Raw genomic sequence first — 23,818 nt, forward strand, 5'->3', positions numbered from 1 at the left:
TAAGTGTAATGCTGGGTTTTCTTTCTTACCTCAGAGTCCTCACGCATGCCATTTCCTTTGTTTGGAGTCACTTTCCTACTTCTTCTGCACATATCATCATTCCTATGCACCCTTCAGGCCTTTGCTTAGATGCTATTTACTTAGCTATGACTTTGCTGATCTTCTATCTCACAATATGGTAAAACCTATTGAACTTTCTTTTTCATGACACTCAGCTCGCCAGTAGTTTCTTGTTCTATGTATGACTTGCTCACAAGACAAACATGTTCTCTGCACTCACAGTGCCTTCTTAACTGCTATAACTCCAGGCCTAGCATAGCACCTGGCACATTAAATATTTATTGCTGAATGAAATAATTAAATGCTTGTAAATGTCTTCTTTTTCTTCATGTAATTTAATTTTTTAATTCTAATAGCTATTTCAGTCTTTTCCAGGATTATGTTAAAAAAGGAGGACACTAACATTTTATTCTTATAATTTCTTATAATTCTGTTCTTAAATTTTAAATAAATGTCCTGTACATAGGAGATTCTCCACAAGAGAATAAAAATCTTATGCTATGGAAAGTTCCTTAGAGATCCTATATTTCAATTTCCTCAGGAAGAAAACCTAAGTACTGTACTATTTTTATGACTGAATTATTATTGCATTCTTATTATCTCTTTACTCAGATGGGGGTATCTTATGGCTAGAAACCACTAGTGGGGAGACAGTCTAAAAATTCAGAGTTCTTTCTGAGTGAAAATTGTGAGGGAGGATGATCATCTGTTAGTTTACATAACTACATCTTATAAATAGCTTAGTTTTCCTGAGCAAACCTAAGTTCATTCAGTATTCATTGATAGACACGAGGGACCTAACATTACATGAACTGTTCATGTGTGTAACAGTCATACATGCATGTGCCATTTAAATACATAAATATGTATACACACATACATGGATAATTTGAAGAGGCATAAGAGTTAATAAAACTAAGAAAGGAGAGAGAGAGACCTCCTTACAAAGGGTTTTACTGCCAGCCTTGATTTAAGTCTTTTTCTAATAATTTTTTTAATTGATTTTTAGAGAGAGAGGAGGGGAACCCACAACCTATCAAAAGGATGCACCAGATGACACCCAACCAACTGAGCCACACTGGCCAGAGCATTGGTATAACTCTTTTTAACTCAATATAGCATCTGTCACCAGGTCAAAATACATGATCAGCTGAAGTACAGTTAGAGGCTTCACAGACCAGCCTCTTCATGGAGTCCTATCCAAATAAAACTAGACTGACAACCTAGACTAGCTGAAAAGGCAATTCAGGTCTCTACCCATGTTCCCCGAAGCATGACACAGCAAACTTCCTAAAAACTCTTTCTTCCAGCTCAAATCTCCACATCCATCAGTCCCGCAAACAGGAGTAACCGCTGCTCTCTTCTTTCATTTCTGTATAATTTAGCTTATGTAGCTGTTTATTTTTCTTCCTCACCCTGGAGCTGACCGGCAAGCAAGAACTCTTCTGGGAAGGGGTGTTTGCGGGACGTTGCGCCTGGGGAGATGCCCAGGGGGAGTCTGCCAGGCTGAAGTGTCCAGTTTCAAGGCAGTCTCTTCCCCAAGGAGCTAATGAGCTGGAGATGAAAGGAACGAGTGATCAATAAGTGCAGTGGAAACAGTAACATCCCAGAGGATACATAATTACCTGTTGGGCGGTATGTTCTATGGTATTTCCCTTTACAGTCATGACTCCCTTTACCTGGTAACATAGGAAAGGATCATATGTCCAGCGGGCAGATCAAAAACACAACTTCCCTAAGAGGTGTTCTGGGTTAATGACGTGGTCTCTGGGGTCCCTGAAGACTTGTCCTGAGTCCCAGGTGGCCGCTACGCCTCCAGTTTAACAGTCCAGAGGGGCAGTTATGTCCAATACGAAGCGCAGAGCGGCTGGGCACCTGTTCCTAGGACCGCCGCCAGGACAGCCTGCAGGTGAGCCAGCGGGTTTCCCGCCCGCCCGCTCCAGGCGGCGCCCTGGCCCCGCCCACTGCCCTTCTCGGCCCCGCCCCCGCCCCGCCCTCCCGCGCGCCACCATTTCCGACTACGCTTCGGCTTATTTCGGCTCGTCTCGGCTTCCGTCCCAGATGATCCCTCCCCGAAGGTGCCACCGCCTCCTCCACCTCCCGTCGCTGGGTCCACCTCCGCCGCCTGTGGCGTAGCCGGACTGTGCGTCGGGGCCAGCCAGAGAGGGGCGGAGGTCCGGAGCCCGGTCTAAGCCCGAGCGGGGGGCCATGGAGAAAGCGGCCCGAGGCGCTCTCCACACCGATTAAGCGGGCCCGTTGCGGCTGCAGGCGCCATGGACCGAGCCCCAGCAGAGCAGGTACGCGGGCTGGGGCTGGGGCTGGGGCTGGGCCAGCCGGGCCGGGGGGCTGGGGTGGCCGCCTCCTCCCGGCGGGCCCCGGGCTCGGAGCCTGGGCCCTGACGGCCGGGGTCCCCGGGTTCCCGGATCCCCTGGCGCAGGAGCCCCGCGGCGCCCCGCTTCGCTGCATTGTTCCCGATGCTGCCTCGGGCAGGGGCACTTCTTGAGCCTTGTTTACCGCCCGCCGCCCGGGCTGGGGCTTCGCTTGTGCCCCTCCTCCCCGGCTGGGGAAAGGGCCAGAGGACTCCAAGACGCTCGTGCTCCCCGGGTGGAGGGCTTGTAACTTCCACCGCAACTGCCCCCCGCTCCCCTCCCGTCAGCTCTGGAATGTGTTTTCAAGGTGGAAAGGCTTGGGAGGGCTCCTCACCCAGAGGCTGTCAAGAGCGAGTGATGGCTGCGGAGGGGGGGCAGGTAGGGGTTTTTTTAGATCTGCGTTCCATCGAGCGGAGCAGTGTTTCTACAGTGGCTTAAGGGAGGGGTTCCCTTTAAGATATGAACTACGACGGCTTCCCCTTGCCCTTCTGCCTCATTATTTTGCAAAAGTTAGTGTTTTGGTTTTTTGTTTTGTTTTTTTAAATCAAGCTTACATCTTAAGGGTATAGGACCCGAAGCATGCATTCATGGAATCGATCCACAAAGAAGTCTCATAGTGTCTGTCTTGTTTTTAATTGCACCAAGTTCTGGATTATCCTTGCAAAGTAGGTGCTAGGAGGCAGGGATTTTTACGTTGTCATCACAACTAAATATATATATATATTAATGTTTTATCCCCCCCCCCCAAAAAAAAAGTTTCAGTATTTTCCAGTCTTGAGACCTCTATGAAATGACGGAAATTTGATGAAGTCAAAGTTTATTCCCCCTCCGTTCCCCTCCTCAGTCGCAGGCCTTGCCCAGTGATGAACTAGTCTAACAGATGAAGCAAAAGGAGAGATTAGTGATTTGCCTAATTATTTTACAAGTGGATGATTAACACCTTAATAAATGAGACAGGATTTCCCAAACTCCTCTGTATAATTGATTGTATGTTGCTAGCCAAAGCCAGTTTTGATTTAGAAATTGGGCTCTTTCAGCAGGCAGAGCAGTTTCCTAGTTGTGTATATTTGTTTCTAGAAAAGCTTTAGTTATTTAAAAAAAAAAAGCTTTCTGTGACTATGACTCTGAAGACACAAATGTGTTTATGAAACAATACGTGGGTTTACCAAAGCAAAATTGATTGGAGCGTCTTGGCAAATACATATGGGCTTTCCCTTCACCCAGAGTATTCTATAGAAGGCCTATATCCAGTTTAGTGAAAAACAAGATTTTAAGGTATCTATTAAAAATGCCTGAGATTTCAAAGCCTGACAAATTAATAGGAAATTTTCTTGAATGATTTTCTTGTATGCGTGTCACTAATGAAAGGGTTAAACATTGTGGTCCTCTACCATGATGCCAGAACTATTACCAGAATGCTACCGCATGTATACTTAGGGTTCCTTTCATCCTAGAGGAGATGTAATTAACTATTTAGATGATCACTTGTGTGTGATTACCTTAACAGCAAGTGCTGTGAGCAAATTATTTCAACTAGAGAGCCTCTTCCTCTTTCATCCTACATTTTTTTCAAAGTCCACAACCTATTTAAAATTTCATAGAAATTTAAGAAATAGAAGAAAACATGTTTTCCCATTCTTTTTCCTCCAGTGCCTCCTGCCTCTTCCCCAGCCTGATCCAAAGTAAGAGAAAAATTTCAACCACTCCCTTGTAATTACCCCCACACATGGAAACCAAGATCCAAAAAAGTGGCCCTGTTTTCCCCAGTTCATGCTGTAGGCGGTTGGTTCAGGGGTCCCTGGATGGCAGGTGCTTCATTTTATATTAGCATATTTCTGGGGTAAGATTCCATTATTTTCATGATATTTTCAAAGGGATCCATCATTGAAAAAAAGCTGCCATTAACTTAATGGTAAATTGGGTCTAGAACAGATTTCTCAACTTTGTGGAGTTCTTGATTGTTTCTACTATACCAGAGTAATGCAAAGGCTTTTCTAGATTATTAGGAATATACTTTTATATTTTTACTAACGAAGTGAATTTAGATAGGTAAAAATTATGAAAAATATATGTGATAATGTGCTGAATTTCCATTTTTCCTCATAAAATGATTTTGTGGTTTTTGTTTGTTTTTTTTTCATTTTAAACCAGTGTTGGTTTATATTCTGGGAATGTTTACAGCATTTATAACTTATTATAATATTGGAGTGGTTAGCAATTAATAGAAGGTAAATTTTCTTTTAAAGTACTTAATATAAACTTCCTTCATTTCATCTTAACCTAATTGAAATCCCTGGAGTATTACCCAGTGTAACTTTTAAAAATATATCTTTGATTAAAAAGATAAATTGTATATATTTGGTCAAGATTATAAAAATTTGATCAAGATTATAAAAAGTTATTAGGAATATGTGCTAGATAATAGTCTTAATTGCAATAATGACTATATGAAAGAATCTTATAACCAGAAGAGAATTTCAGGAATATTATCTTTTAGCAAGACTATTTTAAATCAAAGCAAGTAGCTTAATTTTAACTGCCAGATTTAGATGTTCTAAGAACAGATATGGCTTGATATAATGCATTTTTTTATCCTTAAAAAAACAAAAAGAAAAGCTGGTGTAAAGGGATGTGAAGAATAAATCATGAAGTTTATTTTATTTATAAAGGCTTTAGTGTTTCTATTTTTAGAAAATTTAGAACAGTGTTTTGAGATTTAAAAAAATAAACAATGGCCTTAGAAGTGACAGAACACTTGAGGTTTACAGTCTCCTTTGAATTGTTAAATAATTTAAATATTAGCTTAGATTTTTAGTATATTAACATTAGATAGGGGATTTTTGTTTGTTTTTTAAGAATTGACAATGTTCTTGATCACTATTGTCTTTAATTCTTAGACGAGCAAATGTGTAACAAATAGACATGACTTCATACAAAGTGCTGTTCACCAGTAAACATACAAAATTATCTGGCTTATAATTCTTTCCTTTAAATAATGTATAAACTTCAAATAATATCAACACTGCAATTAAACATATTTTAAGTAAATTACTATAAAATGTAATACATAATATTTATAGTTTGCCTTTATGAATATAAGCTAGTAATCTGTTTTAACAATTTTTTAAAATAAAAAAATAAAAGTAAATAATGCTCATTTAGTGAAAATGCCATTTGGAAATTTTAAAAGGCAGCCTATTTAATAAAAGGCTAATATGCAAATTGACTGAATGCCTACTGACCAGTTGTTATGATGCACACTGACCACCAGGGGGCAGACACTCAACGGAGGAGCTTCCCCCTGATGGTCAGTACGATCCCATAAGGGTAGCGCCGCTCAGCCAGAAGCCGGGCTCACAGCTGGCGAGTGCAGCGGCAGTGGCGGGAGCCTCTCCTGCCTCCACGGCAGCACTAAGGATGTCTGACTGCCAGCTTAGGCATGCTCCTCATGAGTTAGACATCCCCCAAGGGCTCTCAGACTGTGAGAGGGCACAGGCCAGGCTGAGGGGCACCCTCCCTTCCCCCTGTGCACAAATTTTGTGCACCAAGCCTCTAATTTCCCATAAGCCCTTAAATCGAAGAGGAAGCAAAATAGAATTTTATGTTACTGAAAAAGTAACATGCTGTAGTGAAAACCTATGAATGTGTCTGAGGCAAATATGTAGTATAAATACTTTCATTGTTAAACATTTTAAAAGGAAAATAAAAATTAAGCATCCAAGGCAAGGAGTTAGGGGAGAAAACCCACAAAAGCAAGGGAGAAAATGTAAAAACGTGAATAAAATAGATAATCCAAAAACTAGTATTAAATTTAGAAAACTGGTTTTTAGAAAAGCACTATCAGATTTTAACAGGATTAGATGCAGTCTGTTTTAAGAAAATGGGGAAATATCTGGATAGCAAAGCAAATGGGCAGTGTAAGTTAAATACTTTGATTTTTTTTTTTTATGTATAACTACTGCAGTTTATTTTGGCAAGTGGTTTACTTTCATTGTAAGCCATTCCAATCAGAAAACAATACAGCTAGCAGGTATCTCTTAAGCATTAAAATGTTTTTCATTTAGAAGACATTTATTTTATCTTTTGCCATAACATATAAAATATCTTAATATTTGATATATCAGATTTCTACCTTAACACAGTAAGAATGTGGAGGCTTTCCATGATCATATTTTTTTCTGTAGGTGTGTGGTACATACTGAAATTTCACTGTGGGAGAGTGCCTTACTGTGTTCCAGTTCAGTCTTGATATTAAGGGGGTGACATTTTTCTGTTGCTTAATCTGGGAAAATTATTCGCACTCTTCTGGAAGTTCTATTTTGGAGGGGTTTAATATACATTTCCTGCTGATGTGTGCTTAGTAATGTTTGCCCATTTTCCCTAAACCTGTCTATACTGTGCTCTTTCCTGAATATGTGCTCAATGCATATTTATTGAATTATGAAGACTTTTAGTGATATGAATGCATTTGTTTAATAAAAACCTCATTTTAAAGAGCGCTTAATGAGGTTTTTCTAGTTTGATGTTTTGAGAAATTCTTGGGTTTTCTAGATTACTCACATTAATGAGGTTTTATTATTGACATTTGTTTTAATATATGCAGATTTTAAAATGTGGAACTGTTTTTTCCCAATACATGTTTTTGGGATTATTATGATTTTTCATTAGTTTGGAAAATTCTGAAATAATTTCTAAAAGAGAAAGGTAATTTTATTATGTAGTGTTGTATTTTTAAGCATATAATACAGGAATTTGTTCTTTGTAGTTAGACTTATACCATACTTATATTTACTTTAAGGAGACAACTCCTTACTATAAAATTTCTGACTTCTAAAAAATAGATTTTGGCAAAGGTAGAGAGAGTAAAACCAAAATTCAAACTGAAGAATATTGCATGAAGTAACTATTCTAATTTTCTCAAAATGTTTTTGTTCTCCACTGTGGTAAGACATTTTTCTTTAATTTCTATACTAGTATAATTGAAATATTGCCAGAATCTGTTGCTTACTTAATATATTATCTATACAGGGTTTATTATATGGAATTTTAAGAATAGTTCACTGTCTTAACATTGCATTTCAGGTCTGAAAACAACAGATGCTGCATTTTGATGTATTATAATGAAGGCCCCAAAGTCACAATAAACAACTTCTAAAAACATACAGAATTGTAACTACAGGGAAAAGTTAGCCAGTCTGTTCCTACTAGTGACATCTTCTGTTTGTACAGCTGTTGACTACAGCAGATTCTCTTTTTTGCTGAACACAAAGGATCATTTTAGTGTTTGTGAATTGTATTGTTGAACTCTGATATCTAGAATTGCACTTAGAAACCAGTACAAACTTTAATGTTTAAGGGTATATGGGGAGGGGGGGGGCAAAAGTAGGTTTACTGTTGTGAGTACTCGAAACAGAGCTTATTTTTCTATTGTTTATATTATTAATTATTGTATTATTTATTATTAACCTATTTTTGCCCACTCCTGTGTACTGTGTATGTGAAGACATTAGTTATAATTTATGCATGACACCTTTTAAACAGCGACTTCACTAAATTCATGAGACCCTTAAATAAAAGTATAGATGAAACTAGTATAAAAAACTTGCAACTTTTTACTTGAGCAAGAATTTAAATTTGTTGTTACAAAAGTAATTTATGACATTATTTTTTTAGGGGGGGGGGTGTCCAGAAAAATGTTCTTAAATTTTTTTTGTTTCTTTATAATTATATTAATAGCACTCCTTTTTTCATGTTAGACTGAGAATTTGATGTAATCATATTCCTTGTTTTAAAACAAATCCTAATGTCTTCTCGTCCAGATTTATAAAACTTTTCAGAAAATTCATATAAGTTCAGAAGGACTTTTTGATTTTTAAAAATACTAAAAGTTATTTTTTAGTATAGTTTAAATGTGATTTATTTGCCTTCTTATGCATATGTATAAACTATATAAAGCAAGCTTCCATTATCTGTGTATTATTGTTGAAACTCAGCTTTTTTCCATAATTAGGGAAACATTTATTAGGTTGATTATTTTATGCCTTATATAAATAAGTTTGAAGTTCTAGTGACTGTTACAGGGAATAGAACTGGCTTATTTTATTAGCATTTGAAGGGGTTTTTACCTCCTGTGTTAAAATTCAAGAAACTGAGTTTAGTTCTCAGATATTTGTAAGTTCAATGACCTATCTACTTCAGATTTGGTTAGTGGTATAAACGTAGACTTCAAAGTTAAATCAGATTTGAGGAAGGATATTGAATTAATACTGCTATATAGTTCAGATTATCTTCTTTCTCCTTTTTAAAAAGTACTTCTGAATTTCCAGTGGAATCTTTTTAGAGAAATTTTTTTCTGAATAAGGCTATATATTGAGCATATCAAGTCTTATCTTTAGTGTTTCTTGGATTTGTTACTGATTACTTTTCTGAGAAACAGGCCTGAAATTTATTCTGAGAACTCTGCCTTGGTGAGAGCTTCTAATAAATGCTATCCTAGTGTGTTTGTTGGGGAAAAATTCTGGTTAAGATTGTTGATTTGAGGTGATTGATTTAAGTGGTTGAAATATTGGACTGCATTTCACTTACTGGTTTATATTTATGTGTTTTTTTTACATTCTGCTTTTGCAGAATGTGCCTATAGGTTTTTTCTTTTATAATTAAATTTTTAAAATTTGTTGTTAAATATGACAGATGCAAAAAGAAAACTGCCTAACACCAATGTACAGCTAAATGAATTATATAAGGTGAATACCTCCTAAGTATCACCCAAATTAGGACACAGAACGTTGCCAGGCACCCCAGAATTTCTTCCCAATCACAGCTCCTTCTTTCTAACAGTAATTCCTATTCTGACTTTTATGGATCGTACTTACTTTTCTTTATAGTAAATAAATGTCACCCATAGGTGCATTCTTAAATACTTTAGTTTTTAAAGTGTCTTTTGAATCTCTAGATTTATTATAAGAAAAGATATAAAATAAACTAAAATGTAGTATATATTCTGAATTACTTTAGTTTTTTCAGCTTACCTTCTGGGAAACTGAAGTACTTATTTTTTCCCCAGTTTAAGTGTGAACCAGAAGTTTTCTCCCCCTTATATATGTATATTTTAAATTCATCTTAGACATTTTCCTTCCATGCTAGTCTAATTTCCTGAAAAGGACAGAAATAGACTATTTAAACAAATATAATTATCCTTCAGAATGCTGCTTAATGATCTCCCCACCCTCCCCCCCCAAACAAAATTAGTTAAAAACACATTGTTATGGAAAAGAAAACCCAAACAAAACAAAACACATTGTTAGTCTGCAGAGCTAGATTTCTTACTACCAGCCTTATTTGGGGACTCGGAGGTTTGACTGACTTCCTTCTACTCTTGATTGTTAAGACATGATTTCATAGGATGTAGTAACCTTTGATAAGTTTTCCCCATTTTCATTTAATGACTTTTTCTGTATAACTTAATCATATTTAATTATTTTAATTTGTCATTGTGTTCCTTTGGATGTTTTGTGAATAATGAAAAGAGACCTAATTACTGTTTGTAAAAACTGACTTGTTAAATTGTGAATTAATATTACTTAAATTTTTTTTTGTTCATTTGTTAATAATGTGTTTCACTTTCTCTTTGAAGAATGTCAAGCTGTCAGCTGAGGTAGAGCCATTTATTCCCCAGAAGAAGAATCCTGATACATTTATGATCCCTATGGCACTCCCAAATGAGAATGGAAATGTTTCTGGTATAGAACCAACTCCAATTCCCAGCTACTTGATTACTTGTTATCCATTTGTGCAGGAAAACCAATCCAATAGGTAATTTGTTTATTATTTTCTTTTTTAGTTGGGGTGGGGAAGAGAGGGGTAGAAAACAGAAGTTGACAAAGCACACCACTTAATTTTTTCCTTTTATAACTTGTAAACATGAATCATTTTTCTATTCATTAAGAGGAGTAAAATAAAGCCAAGTGATGTAGAAATTTGAAAACTGTTAACATGGATTATTTTCTCATTCTTTCTAAAAGGTTATGGAGTTCTTTGGATATATTTTCTATAATAAGTAAAATTTGTCTGAAGTAAATTGACTTAAAGGGAGGAATGAATTACTCAGAAAGAGATAAGCAGAAACCCTTTTTTGAGATTAGGTATCTAATAATAATTGCCAAGATAATCTGGCATAAGAAGAAAACATCAAGGGATTGTCCTTAACTTTGAAGCTTTTATGGTTAGTTAGCACATAACTCTAGATCTAGACTCTGATTCTAGTTCCAAAATTTAGCTTCAGTGCTATAGCCTACAGCAATGGTTCTCAACCTTCTTAATGCCACGACTCTTTAATATATAGTTCCTTGTGTTGTGGTGACCCCCAATTTCATTGTTACAAATTGAACATAATTAAAGCATAGTGATTAATCACAAAAACAATATGTAATTATATATGTGTTTTCCGATGGTCTTAGGGGACTCCTGTGAAAGGGTCATTCTACCCCCAAAGGGGTCGCGACCCACAGGTTGAGAACCACTGGTCTACAGGATGATTTAACAAATTGCTTGCAATTCAGATAATGTGTAACCTAGTTACCACTAGGTTTCTAACTCTGCTTATGTTTTCTGGATGATTAGCACTTCATTGGTGTAGTTTATTTTATTGCTGTGTAAAAGTAACTTTAGATTTTTTCAAGTTATATCACACACAGAAAATTGTTACTTCTCTAGCATTGTGGGATAAATGGATGAGGTAGCTAGGCTCTAGACCAGCCGTGAGCAAACTACGGCCCGCGGGCCGGATCCGGCTCGTTTGAAATGAATAAAACTAAAAAAAAAAGACCGTACCCTTTTCTGTAATGATGTTTACTTTGAATTTATATTAGTTCACACAAACACTCCATCCATGCTTTTGTTCCGGCCCTCCGGTCCAGTTTAAGAACCCATTGTGGCCCTCGAGTCAAAAAGTTTGCCCACCCCTGCTCTAGACTCTGCCCAGCCACCCCTGAAGGCTAAGGCAGTCAATATTTCTACACATCTATAATCCATTGTGATACACTAATGTACCAAGGCACATTCTTTGAGAAATTACGGATATATGAGATATGAGATCACTAAACAACTTTCTCAAGTTAAATATTCAAGTTAATAATCTGAAACTCTTAATAGTTTAGGAGATTGGACAAATAGTAGAAACTAAGGGATCCTTCTCAAGTAAGTTAGCATTATACTTAAAAAATCTTTGACCTATATGGACTATGTCCATAGTGATTTGTAAACTAAAATTAATAATAGTATTTTTTGTATTTAACAAAATGATCAAGTGTATAGTATGGTAAATTTAATTTTTCTTACCTTACCAAATAATTTTTTGTTGTTCTTTTTAAATTTATTTTTGTTAATCCTCATCTGAGGATATTTTTCCATTGATTTTAGGGAGAGTGTAAGGGAGAAGGAGAGACACAGGGAGAGAAACATCAATGTGTCTGTATACATCGTTTGGTTGCTTCCATTACAGCCTGACCAGGGCCGGCAGGGGTCAAGCCTGCAACTGAGGAACGTGCCCTTGACCAAAATCAAACCCAGGACCCTTCAGTCCACAGGCCAATTCTTTATCCACTGAGCCAAACTGGCTAGAGCACCAAATAATCTTTTGAGAATTCATGAGTAAGCCAGTTAGCAGATTATGTAAAAATATTTTCAGAATTATGGCAGTGAACATTTTTGCATTTTGCTTTGTCATAGGAGTAGTGAGGAAAAGCTATATGATCCAGCTCTCCTTGACCCCTCATTCGTCAGCAACAACCTTCTGTGAGAAGGACTGCTGAGACAAGAAAAATCTTGCTGGTGCTTTATAGGAACTGCACTAGAAAAAGCTCTAAAACTAGGAATAGTAGATGGCAGTGGACAGGCTTGCCCTTTCTTCTCTTCTTTTCCTTGGATCTGAAGCCTGCTTCCATTGCCAAGAAGGGAAGCCAGGAAAAGAGCTGGACTTGGCCAAGTATTTAAGGGAGTATGGGAGAGGAGTAGGAGGCCCTTGGGTCTGAGCTAAAGAATGAGATGTGGAGGAATCAAATCACCTATTATAGTGATCATTTTACACAATGATCACCTTACGCTGGTCTTTGCAGAAGGCTATCACAGTTATTAGCATTGGGTGGGAACGTAGGACTGCTGGCAGATCCAGCAGCTAGGTGTTTAACTTTTAGGCAGAAATATGAGGATGTTAAGGAGAGAGTTACAAATAAGAATATGTATTTTTAGCCGAAACCGGTTTGGCTCAGTGGATAGAGCGTCGGCCTGCGGACTGAAGGGTCCCAGGTTCGATTCCGGTCAAGGGCATGTACCTGGGTTGCGGGCATATCCCCAGTGGGAGATGTGCAGGAGGCAGCTGATCAATGTTTCTCTCTCATCGATGTTTCTAACTCTCTATCTCTTTCCCTTTCTCTCTGTAAAAAATCAATAAAATATATTAAAAAAAAAAGAATATGTATTTTTAAAATATTGGAAAGCAATAAAACTAAAACTATCAGTTTTAATCCTTTATACTGTCATTTAAATTGTTATATATATATAGCCGTAACCGGTTTGGCTCAGTGGATAGAACATCGGCCTGCGGACTGAAAGGTCCCAGGTTCGATTCCGGTCAAGGGCATGTACCTTGGTTGCAGGCACATCTCCAATAGGGAGTGTGCAGGAGGCAGCTGATCGATGTTTCTCTCTCATCGATGTTTCTAACTACCTCTCTCCCTTCCTCTCTGTAAAAAATCAATAAAATATATTTTAAAAAAAATAAAATAAATTGTTATATATACACTAGAGGCCTGTTGCACAAAAAGATTCGTGCAATAGGCCTTCCCTTCCCCTGGCTGCCAGCACCGGTTTTCCTCCGGCGCCCCGGACCCAGGCTTTCGCTCCGGCCGGAGGCGCCTCCAAGCCTCTCGTGGCTCCGGTGGCCGGAGCCACCTTCAGTCTTCGCTCCACCACTTCGCACCTACATATGCAAATTAACCGCCATCTTTGTTTAGTGGTTAATTTGCATATCTCACTGATTAGCCAATGGGAGGCGTAGTTAAGGTACAGTCAATTTCAATCTTTGTCTATTATTAGATAGAATGATTTCTATAGCAAGGAAACATATAAGATAATTTTACCTCATTTTTCAGAATTATGGTGAAGCCACTATTCTGTTCTGTGTTTTCTTTTATTAAAGTGAGTTGAGATTTTACTTTAACATTACTTTTATAATTGTCAATAGCTTTGTTCTGTTTTTGTTTTTACAGACAGTTTCCATTATATAACAATGATATACGATGGCAACAGCCCAGTCCAAACCCTGCTGGACCATACCTTGCCTACCCCATTATACCTGCTCAGCCACCTGTTTCTACAGAGTATACATATTATCAGCTGATGCCAGCACCATGTGCCCAAGTTATGGGTTTTTATCATCCTTTTCCTACACCTTACTCCAACACCTTTCAGACTGCAAATACTGTAAATACTATAACCACAGAATGCACTGAACGTCCAAATCAACTTGGACAAGTCTTCCCGTTGTCCAGTCATAGAAGCAGAAACAGTAACAGAGGACCAATGGTACCAAAAGTAAGTGACTGATTTTGATTGGCTTTTATGTTTGATATTTCTATTGTTAATAATAGAGTAAGTAATCTGCCACTTGTATTGATTAGCTTTAAATGCTGAATTTACTACAAAACATTTTGTTCACTATCTATATATATAAAAGCCTAAGTGATCGGCCAACTATTCGACTGTCTGGCCGTCTGACCGGTAGCTATGACGTGCACTCACCACCAGGGGCAGATGCTCAACACAGGAGCTGCTGAGCTGTGGTGACTTGGCAGCTGTGGTTCTCGGGTGACGCACACAGAACCAGAGAGGACGGAGTCTTATTCTAGGGTGTGTCACCCGAGAACTGCTCTCTCGCAATCTGGGACCCTTTGAGGGATGTCGGCGAGCCAGTTTCGGCCTGATGGCTAGGCTGAGGGATCCCACTGGTGCATGAATCCATGCACCAGGCCTCTAGTCATAAAATAAAGGGTTATAGTATTTATAAAATAATTCTGTTTTTTATTGTTTTTCATTTTTAATTGGTGATTATTTATATTTGTCTTCAAGTTCCTTCAAAGAGTTTTACATAAACAAAATGCACAAATATTTCCAAAGTAGTTTAATTTGGTGATAAAAATCGCATAGTGACACAGTATTTATAAGTGGTTAGTTTGGATCCCATTCTAGGGTGTTGAATGGCTCATGCACTTCAGGATATTTCAGTCTTCAAAAATCAGCAGGAAATATGGAAAACAACAGTTGTGGTTCATTAAATCCCTTCAACTTCATTGTTTCTGTCTTGTGAATTTTTAGGAGGAATGCCACTTTGTTATTCAGAAGGTTACTTTTCTATTGAAGCCTTAGTATCAAAACAAATAAAAAAAATTTTTCTTCTCAGCACTTTTGAACTAATGGGAGGCAGAGTGACTTATTTCTTAGATGTATCTTATATCTGTATCAAGGAGTTGGTGCTTTGCTAGATCCCATTAGCCAACCTTCATTGAAAAGTCTTTTCTGTCTTTGGCATACCTTTTACAAATTAAAATACAAACCAGCAGCAGAAGTTGTTTTATTAATTATTGATTGAGAAAATTAAGAATGCAAGTAACAATTAAAATGAATTTATTTTTTTATTTATAGTAGTGTTAATGGTTATTTGAAAAATAGTGTTTAAATGTGTCTACAATGCCTATTTAGCCTATTATGATTGGCTGCAGATAATATCATGAAATCCTAACAAAGAAGTCCTATTTCCCCGTGAGTTGGGAGCCACTGATGTGGAGCATACATTTAGGTATATTGTATAGTGGATGTGTATTCTATAATGTTTAGTACATTAACTAGAATCTTAATTTTTTTTTTACTTAAATCATCAACAGCTTTTACAACAGCACATAAAAAGCAAAAGGCCACAGGTGAAAAATGTAGCTACTCAGAAAGAGACAAATGCAGCAGGTCCTGATAATCGATCAAAAATCGTGCTTCTGGTAGATGCTTCACAGCAAACCGGTAAGGCAAGGGTTCTTCTGTACAGTATATGTTACTAATTTTTATCTGTTGTCATGCATTGGCTTAATAATTGTGGATTATACCACTTTTTATGATTCTAGACTTTCACCCATTCATTTATCCTGTCACTTTGTGAAATTCTCTAGAAAGGATGAAACAGTCCATGTCCTTAATGTTCTTTCAACTTGTTTGCTGGCTTATATACAATTTTGAACAGGGTTTGAGGTTTCCTCATAAAGCAGTGGAGCAGTTCAGAAATCAGAGATGGAATTTTTAAAAAGCTGTAGAAATATGAGGGAGTCGTTTTGATAGAAATCATAATTCTACATGTTTTTATAACTAGATTAAAACCTGTTATAAAACATCCCTAATATTCTGTAATATTTTTCTAGAAAGAATTAGCAAGTTTTTAATTCACATTTTAACATAGATCTAAATCAGACCTATGAGTACAAATAAGTAAAAATTTTGGATTAGTAGAATATAATTTTGTCATAAGTTTTTTAGAAGATGGTATAAACATTAAATAAAAAAGCTTTCTCCACGTAATAGATAAGAATTAATAGTCTTATAATATTCTAGCTATTTTCCTAGCTATTTTCCTATTTTCATCATACAGTTCCACCTACTAGATACAGAGTAGATAGATGTCTATCACCTCTCACCCATTCTTATTAACACTAGTAAAAAAAATCTTTGTTAATTATCCAAGGCCAAAAATTAGATCTGTTCAAAGGCACATTTGCTTTTTACCCCTCTATAGTCTCCACTCAAATGTAGTCTGGTTTAAAATAAATTAGGTGGCACTACTTTCTTCCATTGGAATTTCATTTTTCTTTTGAACTCTATTCAATTATCCTTTTACAATTGCTTAGATCCATTAGGAGCAAGAAAGGATCTGAGGATCAGTTAAAAAACAATCTTGCTGACAGTACTTGCTGTGTGGTTTGTAGGGCATAAAACAGTGATATTAACAGATTCTGACAAATGGTTGGGGTGGCTATGGAAAAGAATCACATGCAATATGTTACAGAGTTTTCTATGTTTGGTTGTTCCTAATCATAGTGAACTATTTATACGTGATTTCAACCCTGGGACTCCTTGAAAAAATTATCTGTACTTTAGTTTTATCATTGTGACCACAAAATCAGCCATCTGAAGTATCTATCCTATCTAATAAAAGACAAAAAGGGTAATTAACCGTACCACCGCTACGCTTCCCATTGCTAATCAGGGTGATATGCAAATTAACTGCCAACAAAGATGGTGGCCGGCAGCCACGCAGCTGAAGCGAACATGAGGCTTGCTTGCTCCAGTGATGGAGGAAGCCAAGGTTCCCTGCCTGCCGCAGCCCGGCTCTAAGCCCAAAAGCAACAATGTTTCAATTATAGAAGCTAAACAAACCCCAGATACCTGCTTTCAGCTGGCCGCAGCCTCAGAGCTGGGAGCGCCAGTGACGGCAACAATGTTTCAATTATAGAAGGTAAATTAATCCCAGAATAAAAAGAAAAAAAGGAGAGGCTGGGAGCTTCAGTTGCCCGCCAGCCTGAAAATGGCCCTCAACCCCTCACCCAGACTGGCCAGGCACCCCAGTGGCGACCCCCACCCTAAAGGGGATGTGGCCAGCCTGAAAACGCCATCAGCCCCTCATCCAGGCTGGCCAGGCACCCCGGCGGGGATCCCCACCCTGAAGGGGGTGTGACTAGCTGCAAACAGACATCAGCCCCTCACCCAGGCTGGCCAAGCACCCAAGTGGGACTCCCAGCCTGATCTGGGACACCCTTCAAGGCAAACCAGCAGGCCCCCACCCGTGCACCAGGCCTCTATCCTATATAGTAAAAGGGTAATATGCAAACTGACCCTAATAGCAGAAAGACTGGGAATGACTGGTCACTGTGACACACACTGACCACCAGGGGGCAGACGCTCAATGTAGGAACTGCCCTCTGGTGGTCAGTGCACTCCCACATGGGGGAGCTCTGCTCAGCCACAAGCCAGGCTGATGGCTGCCAGTACAGTGGTGGTGGTGGGAGCCTTTCCTGCCTCCTCAGCAGTGCTAAGGATGTCTGACTGCAGCTTAGGTCTGCTCCCTGCTGACATCCCCCGAGGGCTGCCGGGCTGCCAGACGGATGTCTGATTGACATCCTAGGCCCAATCCCCTGGGGAGCAGGCCTAAGCCAGCTAGTGGTCCTCTCCAGAGGGGTCCCAGACTGCGAGAGGGCACAGGCCAGGCTGAGGGATCCCCCACCCGAGTGCACAAATTTTTGTGCACCAGGCCTCTAGTATATATATAAAAGGCTAATAAGCTAAGTGTCTGACCATCCGACTGGCCACTATGACGTGCACTGACCACCAGGGGGCAGACACTCAGTGCAGGAGCTGCTGAGCTGCAGTGACTTAGCAGTGGTGGTTCTCGGGTGATGCACCCTGAAACGAGAGAGGAGGGAGACCGATTCCTTGTGGGGCCGCATGATTCCACCTTTGACCGTGGGTTATGTTGTTGTTGGGGCACTGTCGGCCCCAAATCTGGTTTACTGCACACTTGTGTTTGCATTCCACACCCTGTATGATAGCAACTTTGCAGAGTGCCCTCTTGTACTCCGGGACCCCCTGGGGGATGTTGGAGAGCTGGTTTCAGCCCGATCCCTGCAGGTCACACTGAGGGATCCCACCTGTCGGAGAGATCCCACTCACTCTGCAGATGCCAGGGAGGGACCACAGGAGGTTGGCTCCAGGGCGTGTCTGGCCCATCTCGTCTAGTCCCACCCCACTGGCCACCTTCTAATTAATTTCCTTTCAATGTGCATGAATCCATGCTCTGGGTCACTAGTAAGAATTAGAAAATGAAAAGGTGAAGGTATAATTTTAGTAGATTATATCTTCTACCAGTATTTTTATTCTTTAGTATGTTTTCAAATTCTGAGGATTGTGCATTCTGTGTTTTTATTCTTTAGTTTGTTTTTAATTTCTTAGGATTAATTGCTATCAATCAGAGGTGGAATGAAATACTATAGTTTAAAAGAATTTGTCGCCAAACCGGTTTGGCTCAGTGGATAGAGCGTCGGCCTGCGGACTCAAGGGTCCCGGGTTCGATTCCGGTCAAGGGCATGTACCTTGGTTGTAGGCACGTCCCCACTGGGGGGGCATGCAGGAGGCAGCTGATCGATCTCTCTCATCAATGTTTCTGACTTTCTATCCCTCTCCCTTCTTCTCTGTAAAAAATCAATAAAATATATTTAAAAAAAAATAATTTGTAACAGATTTTTACTCTTGAGTACAAACTTTTATTATTTAACTAGAGGCCCAGTGCATGAAATTTGTGCAGGGGGGGGCGGGGTCCCTCAGCCCGGCCTGCACCCTCTCCAGTCTGGGACCACTGGTTCCTAACCGCTAGCCTGCCTGCCAACATGATTGCCCCTAACTGCCTCTGCCTGCTGGCCTGATCACCCCCTAACTACTTCCTGATGGCCTGATTGCCCCCTAACTGCTCCCCTGCTGGCCTGATTGCCCCCTAACTGCTCCCCTCTGCCGGCCTGATCACCCTCCCTTCAGTCTACAGGCCGACACTCTATCTGCTGAGCCAAACTGGTCAGGGCCTGATCACCCTCTAACTTCTCTCCCCTGCCAGCCTGATCACCCCTAATCACCTCTGCCTCGGCCCCTGCCACCGTGGCTTTGTCCAGAAGGACAGCCAGAAGATGTCTGGTCTAATTAGCATATTATCCTTTTATTAGTATAGGTAAGAGTTTAGTAAGTTGGGTACATCTACACTAATAAAAGAGAAAAATGGTAATTGGCGTACGACGATACCCTTTTCATTGGCTAATCAGGGCTATATGCAAATTAACTGCCAACTAAGATTGGCAGTTAACTGCCAACAAGATGGTGATTAATTTGCATATTTAGGCACAATGCAGGGAGGTGAAAGGGAAAGCAGGAAGAAGCCCCCTGCCACTGACAGTGATTGGAAACCCAGGGGGTAGCTAAGAGCTGGGGGGCAGGGCAAAGGTGGCCCTGGGCCCGCCTTTGCCCTGCCCCCCAGCCATGATCGGAGAATCAGGTGCCTTTTCCGCCCTGGCCAGTGATAGCAGGAAGTAGGGGTGGAGCCAGCGATGGGAGCTGGGCACGGTCGAAGCTGGCAGTCCCAGGAGCTAGGGGTCCCTTGCCTGGGCCTAAAGCGAAGCCCATGATCGCGGGGCTGCTGCAGCTGTGGGTCCCCGCTGCCCGGGCCGGACACCTAGGCCAGAGGCATCAGGCCTGGGCAAGGGGCCGATCCTGTGATTGGAGGGTGATGGGGGTCAACGCCTGAGGGCTCCCAGTATGTGAGAGGGGGCAGGCTGGGCTGAGGGACACTCCCCTCCCCCACAACACACCCAGTGCACGAATTTCGTGCACCGGGCCCCTAGTATAAGATAATGTATAAAAGTGAATTGCATTTAAGTGTGCCACCAACAAACAAAATTTAAGAAAAGATGCTATTTATAATATCAATAAAAATATTATTTCTTGCAATGAACCTTATATAACATGTATCAGACATTTATGCAGGAAACTATAACGTTATTATAGGACATTGTATTAAAAAATCTAAATATTAGGTTCATTCAGGATGATTTGATATTGCAAATGTTATTTGACCCTAAGTTAGCCTGTAGATTCAATGCAGTTCCAATCAAAATTTCAAAAGAAATTTTTGGGGAACTTTCAAACTAATCTATCCTATCTAATCAAGAGGGAATATGCTAATTGACTCTCACGCCGTTGCAAAGATGGCAGCGCCCACAGCCAATAAGGAGGGAATATGCTAATTGACTGCCCCGCCCTCAAAGATAGTGGCGCCCACAGCCACAAAATGGTGGTGCCCAGTCCCCTCAGCCCTGCTGGGATGGCAGGTGCACGGCAAGACAGGGCCCTCCCCACTTGACAGCCTTTGGAGTCCCCAAGTCCCCTCAGCCCCCCAGCTGCTCAGGGCTGGCCCGAGGCACAGGCAAGCCTCAGATGGTGGCTGCCCAGATGCCCAGCCGCCCAGGGCCACTCAAGACTTGGATAACCTGGATAGGCCGAGGCTTGCGCTGCCGGCAGTGGCAGCAGCAGCGGTGTCATGGGGGGTTGCCTTACCCTGATCACTGGGTGATCTCCTGCCCCTGAGGGCTCCCAGGCTGTGAGAGGGGGTAGGCCAGGCTTAGGGAACCCCCCCTCCAGTGCATGAATTTATATGCACTGGGCCTCTAGTCTACACTAATAAAAGACAAAGATGCTAATTGACCGTACCTTGGCTAAGCCCAAGCCAAACCCACTAGCCAATTAGAGTGACTATATGCAAATTAACCCAACCAAGATAGCGGCCAGCAGCCACGGAGCTGGAGCAAGCAGGAGGCTTGGTTGCCTGGGCGATGGAGGAAGCCAAGCTTCCCGCTCTGGCTATGGCCTCCACTGATGGCAACAAGTTTCAATTATAGAAGACAAATAAATGCCAGATACCTGCTTCTAGCCAGCCTCCACTGGGAGCTAGGGTGGCTGGGGGCCGTGGCCAGCCTGCAAACAGCCATCAGCCCCTCACCCAAGCTGGACACCATCATGGGGTGAGGGTCCCTACTAGGGGGCTTAGCCAGCCTGAAAACGGCCCTCAGCCCCACACCCAGACTGTCCAGGCACCCCAGCAGGACCCCCTACCCTGAAGGGGCTGTGGCCAGCCTGCAAATGGCCCTCAGCCCCTCACCCAGGATGGCCAGGCACTCCTATATAATAAAAGGGTAATATGCAAATTGACCCTAACAGCAGAACGACTGGGAATGACTGGTCACTATGGCACACACTGACCACCAGGGGGCAGATGCTCAGTGCTGGAGCTGTTCCCTGGTGGTCAGTGCACTTCCACAGGGGGAACTCTGCTCAGCCACAAGCCAGGCTGACGGCTGCCAGTACAGCGGTGGGGATGGGAGCCTCTCCCGCCTGCTCAGCAGCGCTAAGGATGTCCAACTGCAGCTTATGCCTGCTCCCTGCTGGGAAGTGGACATTCCCTGAGGGCTCCAGGGCTGCCAGAGGGATGTCTGACTGCCAGCTCAGGCCCAATCCCCCAGGGAGCGGGCCTAAGCCAGCAGGTGGTCATCTCCCAAGGGGTCCCAGACTGCGAGAGGGCACAGGCCGGGCTGAGGGACCCCTCGAGTGCACAAATTTTTGTGCATCGGGCCTCTAGTCCTATCTAATAAAAGAGAAACATGGTAATTAGCGTACGATCGCTACCCTTCCCATTGGCTAATCAGGGCGATATGCAAATTAACTGCCAGACAATATGGCGGCTGGCAGCCAGGCAGCTTAAACTGAACATGAGGATTGCTTGCTTCAGTGATGGAGGAAACCGACGTTCCCCGCCTGCCTTGCCGGCCTCTGAGCTTGCAGTTTGAAACATTGTAACAAATATAGAAGCTAAACAAAACCCAGAAACCAGCTTTCTGCCGGCTGGGATCTCAGAGCTGGAGTTGATACAGTGTTTCGATTATAGAACCTAAACAAACCAGATACCTGCTTTCAGGAGCTGAGGCCTCAGAGCTGGAGCCAGAGCTAAAGCTGGCCCAGAATAAAAAGAAAAAAGAAAAAAAGGAACAGTTGGGAGCTTCAGTCCCAGCCTGAAAACAGCCCTCAGCCCCTCACCCAGACTGGCCAGGCACCCCAGTGGGGACCCCCACCCTGAAGGGTGTGTGACCAGCTGCAAACAGCCATCATCCCCTCACCCAGGCTGGCCAGGCACCCCAGTGGGGACCCCCACCCTGATCCAGGACACCCTTCAGGGCAAACCAGCTGGCACCCACCCATGCCCCAGGCCTCTATCCTATATAGTAAAAGGATAATATGCCTCCCAGCACCGGGATCAGCGTGACAGGGGGCAGCGCCCAAACCCCTTGATCGCCCTGCGGCTCTGTGTGTGACAGGGGAAGGCGCCCCAACCCCCTGATCAGCCCTGCTCTGTGCCTGATAGGGGGGAACTCCCCAACCCCCTGATTGCCCTGCGGCTCTGTGTGTGACAGGGTGCGGCGCCCCAACCCCCCGCCCCCCACTGGCCCTGCTCTGTGTGTGATGGGGTAGAGCCATAACCTCCCCATCGGCCCTGCCCTGAGTGTGTGAGTGGCAGCGCCCCAACCCCCTGCTTGGCCCTGCTGTGTGCGTGACAGGGTACAGAGCCCCAACCCCCCTGATGGGCCCTGCTCTGTGAGTGACAGGGTACAGAGCCCCAACCCCCCTGATGGGCCCTGCTCTGTGCATGACAGGGGGCGGCGCCCCAACTCCCCAATTGGCCCTGCTTTGAGCCCGACCAGGGGCTGCACCTAGGGATTGGGCCTGCCCTCTGCCACCCGGGAGCAGGCCTAAGCCAGCAGGTCGTTATCTCCCGAGCAGTCCCAGACTGCAAGAGGGCACAGGCAGGGCTGAGGGACCCCCCCACCTGAGTGCACAAATTTTTGTGCACCGGGCCTCTAGTCTATACTAATAAAAGAGAAAAATGGTAATTGGCATACGAGCTACCCTTTTCATTGGCTAATCAGGGCTATATGCAAATTAACTGCCAACTAAGATTGGCAGTTAACTGCCAACAAGATGGCGGTTAATTTGCATATGTAGGCACAATGCAGGGAGGTGAAAGGGAAAGCAGGAAGAAGCCCCCTGCCACTGACAGTGATCGGAAACCCAGGGGGGAGCTAAGAGCCGGGGGACAGGACAAAGGCGGTGCTGGGGCCGCCTTTGCCCTGCCCCCCAGCCATGATCAGAGAATTAGGTGCCTTTTCCGCCCTGGCCAGTGATAGCAGGAAGTAGGGGTGGAGCCAGCGATGGGAGCTGGGCACGGTCGAAGCTGGCAGTCCCAGGAGCTAGGGGTCCCTTGCCTGGGCCTAAAGTGGAGCCCAGGATCCCACGTGGGGCCGCTGCAGCTGCGGGTCCCCGCTGCCCGGGTCGGACGCCTAGGCCAGAGGCGTCAGGCCTGGGCAAGGGGCCGATCCTGCGATTGGAGGGTGATGGGGGTCAACGCCTGAGGGCTCCCAGTATGTGAGAGGGGGCAGGCTGGGCTGAGGGACACTCCCCCCCACACACACCCAGTGCACGAATTTCGTGCACCGGGCCCCTAGTATATATATAAAAGCTTAAGCGACTGGTCACTATGACATGCACTGACCACCAGGGGGCAGACTCTCAATGCAGGAGCTTCCGCCTGGTGGTCAGTGCGCTCCCACAGCCAACCTCCTATGGCCAGCCAACCTCCCACGGTTCCTACCCCCAGCAGGCCAACCTCCCACGGTCCCCTTCCCCCTCCAACCAACCTTTTGTGGTCCCTCCCC

The 23,818-nt window shown here is 42.5% G+C and overlaps 1 protein-coding gene across 6 annotated transcripts in view; it reads left to right on the forward strand.

The window, feature by feature from the left end:
• The first annotated feature begins 2,115 nt into the window (after positions 1-2,115).
• The window catches only part of SECISBP2L (SECIS binding protein 2 like), a 71,809-nt gene continuing 50,106 nt past the window's right edge, over positions 2,116-23,818 (forward strand). For 3 of the 6 annotated variants that reach the window (XM_059702049.1, XM_059702081.1, XM_059702065.1), the window contains exons 1-4: positions 2,117-2,357; positions 10,063-10,241; positions 13,694-14,018; positions 15,365-15,494. In XM_059702049.1, the coding sequence (XP_059558032.1) occupies positions 2,334-2,357; positions 10,063-10,241; positions 13,694-14,018; positions 15,365-15,494 (658 nt within the window). In that variant the 5' untranslated portion in view covers positions 2,117-2,333. Of the gene's footprint in view, positions 2,358-10,062; positions 10,242-13,693; positions 14,019-15,364; positions 15,495-23,818 lie in introns of all 6 variants that reach the window. The other 3 variants (XM_059702042.1, XM_059702055.1, XM_059702074.1) reach the window with 2 other exon arrangements.

This window comes from Myotis daubentonii, chromosome 1, assembly GCF_963259705.1.
Source record: "Myotis daubentonii chromosome 1, mMyoDau2.1, whole genome shotgun sequence".
Lineage (NCBI taxonomy): Eukaryota > Metazoa > Chordata > Mammalia > Chiroptera > Vespertilionidae > Myotis > Myotis daubentonii.